Source organism: Penaeus japonicus, unplaced genomic scaffold (genome assembly GCF_977035675.1).
Source record: "Penaeus japonicus unplaced genomic scaffold, GWHDUDI00000001_assembly GWHDUDI00000004, whole genome shotgun sequence".
NCBI lineage: Eukaryota > Metazoa > Arthropoda > Malacostraca > Decapoda > Penaeidae > Penaeus > Penaeus japonicus.
Window position 1 is genome coordinate 8,771,887 of NW_028234406.1, and position 7,500 is coordinate 8,779,386.

The 7,500-nt window shown below is 37.9% G+C and overlaps 1 protein-coding gene across 2 annotated transcripts in view; it reads left to right on the forward strand.

Annotated features, from left to right (window-relative positions):
• Positions 1 to 7,500, forward strand: part of LOC122260511 (uncharacterized) — a 191,102-nt gene that overhangs the window by 180,892 nt on the left and 2,710 nt on the right. For both annotated transcript variants that reach the window (XM_086535998.1, XM_086535999.1), the window contains 3 exons: positions 2,882 to 2,993; positions 3,311 to 3,672; positions 6,246 to 7,500. The exon at positions 6,246 to 7,500 is cut by the window's right edge and continues 2,710 nt beyond it. In XM_086535998.1, coding sequence (XP_086392124.1) covers positions 2,882 to 2,993; positions 3,311 to 3,672; positions 6,246 to 6,427 — 656 coding nt within the window. In that variant the 3' untranslated portion in view covers positions 6,428 to 7,500. The remainder of the gene's footprint in view (positions 1 to 2,881; positions 2,994 to 3,310; positions 3,673 to 6,245) is intronic.

Consider the following 7,500-nt stretch of genomic DNA (forward strand, 5'->3'; position numbering starts at 1 on the left):
AATTATAACAATAATAATAATAATATGAAGTGGGACCACGACACTTATGTTGAACGAATTAAAAGTTGGCATGAAACAGTGTGATATGACGGGTTTGGCATGGAATGATGTGATGTCACTTGTTTGGCAAATGATGTGACAAATAGTGTAACATATGCAGTAGGGATAGGCGAATGTAGATGGATGCCCAGGAATTTGTGGGTACAAAGGGCATTGGGCATTGTTATGTAAAAAAGCACAGCCTCGTTGATGACTTATGACTGGTATTTGGAGCAAGACAACTTAGCTTTCAGGGTAAATTCCCAGTAAGACTGATAGATTGGAGTTTTTAATCCTTAATTACAATAATCCATTACTACTGTGTGCCATTTTGCTGTCGTTTTCCATCGCATCTTAATGTTTGAGTTACGAAATTGCCCCCTCCCCTCCTTGCTGTTGGTGATGGGGATTTAGAATAAGTGTTTTTTGTTTGTTGCTGTTGTTGTTGATGATGATTTTATACTGTTATTTTGAAAGTATTTGCTTGACTAACAAAGAAAAGCAAAACAAATGACGAAAAACGTTCAAAATGTGGTATGTGGAACTCTACGGGGGCCCACGCCATATTTCATTCACACGATTCGTAAACTTAATTGCATAAAATAGGAACTTCATCATCAACGTAGGAATGTAAACTATCAAATGATTCTTGTACGTTTAATGCTTGTTCACCTGAATTGTTCGTGAAAATTTGTTTATCATTTTGACTCTCAAACATAAACGGACCTGGTGTCAATGGACTGCATTTGATACACGTCTACATTATAGTGATAATCCGAAGGAACCAAATAGATCGATGCTATCAGTCATTTGAGTCCCGCGGCTTTCTCGTTTGTCTTGGCAAGCAGATAGACAAATAGATAGGTAGATACATATTTTTTCGGCTCATGAGCAGCGTTTTGTCCATCTCAACGAGTACACCGTCGCCTCCATTTTTTTTTTTTTTCTTAACCAATGATAGATAAAGAAAATGTCCTCCCTATAGGAAGGTGTCGATCGAGAAGACTATTCGAGAAAACGAAACTCCGGCGCCGTTCTGTTTCTGCGACCTTTCTTCAGCGACTGCAATGCCACACGTGTCTCTCTGCAAGGCAAATTGCAATCTGGGAAATTTACTACCCACGTTATTACACCGTGTGCTCGAAGGGAACACAAAGATTCCTCGTTCTTTTGGAAATGGTCTGTTTTAATTTTGTAGTAATGTCGGTTACACCACTTCGTAATAGTTAAAAGTTAGTCAAAAGCATTACTTGTTAATTTTACTTTCCTGTTACATCCCTGGTACTGTTTGATTGATTGAAAACATATCATATCATGTTCTCTTTCGTGAGTGATGCCAAGCGCATGTGCTGTACAGTTATTTTAATAACAGTTATTTTAATAACATTTAAAATTCCCGCGCTTCTTTGTAGCCCCATAGTGCCCGAAATGTGTTAAAGGCATATCGCATTGCGCAGGGATTCTGTTCTATAAGTAGTTGTACTGTATACCTTCATTACTTTCATGTGCTATTTTCATTGGGAAAACATTATTTGATTAACTCTTATTAACTCGTATTAACTCTTCATGTGGTCCTTTTGACTGCACGAAAATGAAATAAAAACATTACGTGGCAATTGTCGGGAAAGGATATCGTATGTTGATTTTCATTCGATTATCGGAGGAATTGGATTAGATAAAAAGGGGTTTTAGGTTTGATCGATTTATCGTTGCCATATATAATCTTTACCCTAGTGACTAACGTCTAGATTTGTGTGGGGATTAGATTAAGCTGTTGATAAATTAGAACTGAGTTCCGTGTGTTATAGTGAAAATAAACTTTCAAAACAGACAAGGAGTATTTCCTGCCAACGACTTACAAGTCTGAGACATGCTACAAGTGATAAGATTCTCACCCCCCCCCCCTCACCCCTTATCTCGTAGTGGCACTCCGGGCTATTGGTGAATAGAATCGCATAGGTAATGAGGGAGTGTTGATCATGGAATCAAATCATAATGCTGTTGCAATATCACCGTAGGAGGAGCTGTTCTGAAAATGAGGTTTACAAGATGGATGAGTTATTTGTTACTATGAAAGGTAATCTCAACAACCCATTTTAAAGCTCCTTGCTTGTTGTATAGGAAAAAAATTATCACATTGCATAGAGTATGCGTTATCTCGCTTAAAGAAAAATATGTATTTTAGCGTTAGACTTATCTCGCTTAAAGACAAATATGTATTTATAAATTTATATAGGAAGTTGATTGCAAAGTTGACTACATGGACACGAAATTAGACTTTTATAGGAGAAAAGCCGTTGGGTAGTTTCCTTTATCAAAAGTACATAGTGAAGAACAGTAGCGTTTTTATCGATAGCACTTACTGAACAGAAGTGACTTCCAGTTATCTTAAGTGCAAAGAGAAGAGAAGTGGCCTTCAATTATCAATACCACATAGGGTTGAGTACCATTGATGACCTTCGGCATGTGGTTAATGAGAATAGCAGTGTGATCTATAATCTTTGAAGCTGTCTCTAGGACTCTGTTAAGTTAGTGTATGTGTAAGCATATCAGTTGAAGGATTTGCTGTTAAGGGTCGTGACATGTGTGTGTGTGTGTGTCTGTGTGTGTGCAAATGACAAATGTTTAGGTGATGGAGTGGCTCTGGGTGCTATAGGTTCCAAGCGTGGCAATTGTAATGAAAGGCAAAGTACTTTGGGCTGGACAAATATCCCGTTAGTTTATTACGCAATGCCGAAAATACTTCGTACCATCGGGGCTGTGTCGACAGATGCGCCTCACAGATACTGAAGCTAAAAATATTGCTCTTATCCTCCTTATTCATAATATTTTGCTATTTCAGTGACTGAATCTCAGCCTTGCCCGGAAGACCCCTTTGGAGTAAGTTTCGAAGCCGCACTCAGAACCGGATCGACAACCTTTCTCTCTATACAAAAGATTAGAGATGCTTCTCTGTAAGTATAGGTGGATCAAATATGTGGTGATCAGTGTTATACATTTCAGAACATAAAGGAAATGTTGCAAATAGAGAGATATACTGTATATGAATGGATGATAATAAATGTATGTGTAAATACAAATAAACACGTGCACACTCACAAGCGTACGCACACAAAAAAAACTACACACATACATACATGTGTGAGTGTATACTTGTGTGTGTGGAATGATTTTTATTATTATTATTATTATTATTATTATTATCAACATTATCTATTATTATTATCAACATTATCCTTAAGATTATTGACAAATCCCTCTGTCTTTCCAGAGCCTTGTGCAGCAAGAGATCCCTGAGTGAGAGTCCTTCGCCCCCTCCAGCCTCCTGCCCGCCCGCGGCCCACCTCACTTCCTCGGCGGTGTCCGTGTCCATTTCCCCGTCGGCTGCCGTGGCTGCGGCTGCGTCCCTTCTGTCGCCCCCCTCGCACTCGCTTATATCTTCGTCCTCCTCCTCGTCGTCATCCCCGCCCTCGCCCCCCGCAGGCTCTCGGCCACCCGGACGTCCTCCTCCTCCATCCGCAGATTACACAGACGCCCTGAGACGTCGAAAGGTTCATAGGTGCGACTTTGAAGGGTGCGAGAAAGTTTACACCAAAAGTTCCCACTTAAAGGCTCACAAACGGACTCATACAGGTATTTTTTGTTTAAGTGTGACATGTATACCCACCCACCTACACACACACACACACACACACACACACACACACACACACACACACACACACACACACACACACACACACATCTTTCTCTTTCCCATTCTCTCTCTCTCTCTCTCTCTCTCTCTCTCTCTCTCTCTCTCTCTCTCTCTCTCTCTCTCTCTCTCTCTCTCTCTCTCTCTCTCTCTCTCTCTCTCTCTCTCTTTCTTCTCTCTTTCTCTCTTTCTCTCTTTCTCTCTTTCTCTCTTTCTCTCTTTCTCTCTCAGGCACGCACACACACACTCTCTCACATTCATCACATGTGTTTGTTTCTTTGTAGAAATGTTTTCTGTTTGTGAGAATGTTTATGCGTCGGTATATTACTGTATACTCAGATACATGAGACAAACAAAACGAGTGAAAAAGGGAGATATGAAGAGTGTGAAAAAGAGGATAGTGCTCTTGAGAAATAAAGTAAATGGACAAGCTATATTTGTTTACAAATGTGTGTGAATGTATATAAATATATATCGGTGTGTGTGTTTCCGTCTTCCGTTGTTACATGCATAGCTTCGACTTGTATAATTGATCTGGTCATTGGAGGTAGTTTGAAAGTAGTTTGACTATTATTTGAATGTAGAACAATGCAATCTAAATGCAGTTTTTAACTAGCTTTTGGTAGTGCAATCTACTGAATGAATCAATAAACATATCTTATGAACTTCTCACATAGAGGCAAGAGCTTCCATATCACTGACGGAAGTGTCATGAATATAAATGAGGTTAAAATCAAATTGAACAGTACGATAAACTTTGCAGCTGTGACATAGGAAAAGAAAGGATAAAGTTGTGTTTATACGAGAGACAAAACGAAATAAACGGGAATAGGGTACCAGTTCCCATAGTTTTATCAGAAGGGATTAACGAGAGAGGATAAAATACGATAGATTAATGAACATCACATGCACATGTTCCTCCTGGCTGGTGGTCGGTAGGAGGGTCAGGGAGCAAGAGAACAATAATAAACAGCAATGTTGATTATAGGATTATATTATATTTTCCTGGCATGTGGGAAGAGTAAAGAGTTGACTTCTTGGATGATGAGAGAGAAAAAAAAGAAAAGAGAAAGAAGATAGGATATTGTGAGAGGCTTTCGAAATACCAATAGAGAAAAGAGGGAAAACGTATGCATGTCCAAGTATAAAAGATGCATGTTGATTTCCTGTTGCATTAGGGTTGAATACCCTTCACCCCGAAGACAAAATAGTGAAAACCAGAGAAAGGAAACTTCGAAATCCGGTTCGAGGGAAAAAGTAGAGTTTAGCTTTTCATAAATAGAGGGGATGAGCTGCGAACAAGGGTTAAGGATAGGAGAAGAAGGATTAGGAAAGGTAGTAAGAGTTAGAACTGGGAAAATGAGATGCAAGGAATAATAGGAAGGAACTGGATAAGAGGTAGAAAACACGATAGGAAACTAAATAGTGATACATGTTTGTCTGTGTTTGTTTGGTTTCTTTTTTTATATCCGTCTATTTTTGTCTATTTATGTCTGTCCTGAAGTCCTAGGTCGAAAACTGAAGGAGATTTGCGCTAGACATGATAAAATGACTGGAGATGATCTATTAGCAAAAAAAGGATAATTTACGAACCTCTTTTCATTGAGGATGTATTTTGAGTCACTTTTTGGAAAATTATTTCTTTCCTCTTTTACTGTTCAATGACTAGAATGTCCAGATTTCATGACAAAGTCATCTAACCATAGTATAATTGATATAAAATCACAATGAATGTATGATATAAGTTTGAATTGTTGTGTTATTTGTTGTTTCTTTGTTATTATTATTATCATTATCTCTGGTGGAATTATCATTCATCGTGCTTATGAATTGATATGAGGTTAATGTCACCATTATTTAGTAAACAATGAAAAAATACGTCTTAGGTAATTACGGTTTTGTAGAAGTCACCACAATGGCGTAGATTAGGCTACTTTTTGAGCGTATTCATTTCCAACTCCAATTTCTCAAAAAAAAAAAAAAAATGCTGCAACCTTAGAATCGGTAATTACCTTTGTATAAATACATTTTTAAAATTTTCTCATGGTACGTAGATCTGAAAGGTCTGTATGTATGTATGGTTGATACGTTGGTGCTACCTCCTGTCTCATTCTTGCTCGTTACCTGATGCTGGAGTATTAGTGTTTGTCCTCGCTTCTATAGTAATTTAGATCGTATAAATGTTGATTTCGGCGCCACCTGGAAACCTCAAACAGCTGGCATTACAAAACATGAAAACACAAACATCCCCAACATTCGAACATACATACACAATACAATACATACACAAATCCAGTCTTTCTTCTGTTTTTTAGTTTCTCCACTGCTTACGACAGGTTCCATGCAAAAAAAAAATAATAATAATAAAAAAAATAAAAATAATAATGATAATAATAATAGTAATAATAGCTTCCACTCTGGAGCATGTGTGTCTATATGTCTTAGATGTTAAGTTAATGTATACGAATGTCTAATTGATGAAGACTATTTACTTGACGATTTTTCTTTGCAGGAGAGAAGCCCTACCAGTGCACATGGGACGGTTGCATGTGGAGATTTGCACGGTCTGATGAGCTGACTCGTCATTATCGTAAACATACTGGCCAGAAGCCTTTCAAGTGCCAACTGTGCCAACGGTCGTTCTCTCGCTCGGATCACCTTTCCCTCCATATGAAGAGGCATTGTACTGCTTGAAGTTATAGTGCAGCTCTTCCGAGCTTAGATCTCATAGCTACCTAAATGCAATTACCGAGACATTTAAAAGGCAGCACTAGGCATTTATTTAATAAATTATCGCGAGTAAATAAAAGCAGTGCCAAGAGTCCTTTTTCTTTAAACAGCTATTACATTTCATACTTTGGCCATAACAGGTATGAGGTACAAATGGCTACGAAAGGGGATTCTTACATGTCTGCCCAGAAGAATCCTTTCCAAATTTTACAAGAAACGAGTTTGGTGATTTATAACAGTAAATTGTTCGTTAGGCTTCCCAAATATTGAACACTGGTGACAGTGCGTGAAACCTTGTACAGTTTACAGTATGTTGACTTAAGATAGACAATTATTGACAGAAAAAAAAGATGATTTGTAACTGTGTATCATTAGTGATAGTGTGTGATAAAACCGAAAATAGTCAAAAACATTTGAATTCCAAATAGTGCACATAGTGATGGTGATTTCCAAAAAAAAGAAGGAAAGAAAGAAGAAAAAGAACTTTCAAGATTATCCGAATAATCTACAAATGTGACGAGTGCTTTGCTCCCTATAGACAATATTAACCGACATTATACACTGAACCGCTGTCTTCCAGATGCCTTGTGACTTATCGTAGAGTGTATTTTCATTTCAGAGGAATGATGAGCTCCGAAGTCATTCACCATGAATTGGATTTTATAAGTAATCCTGATCACTTTTGCTTGATATTTGGCAAGATTATGATCTTCTTCCGATTTTATCTATGGCAGTGTAAACTAAACTAAAAAAAAATAAAAATAAAAAACCTTTACGCTTGAAAAAAAAAATCAAGAAGTGATACTTTTTACAGATACAGTGCATAGTAGTCTTCCAACTTCCTTGTGATGGAATCAGTGTTAACTTACGAGATCTTCCATTGCCGAGCTGTAAGGGCGGGCTAGACTCAGGCGGGTCACCTTTCTGCACACACTCTAACCCTTTGGTAAAGAAATTTATTGTGCTCAAATGTTTGCTTGGCGTGGTTGTCCTAGATAACTCTATTTTCATGGTATTGGTGAAACCAATGATTTGAT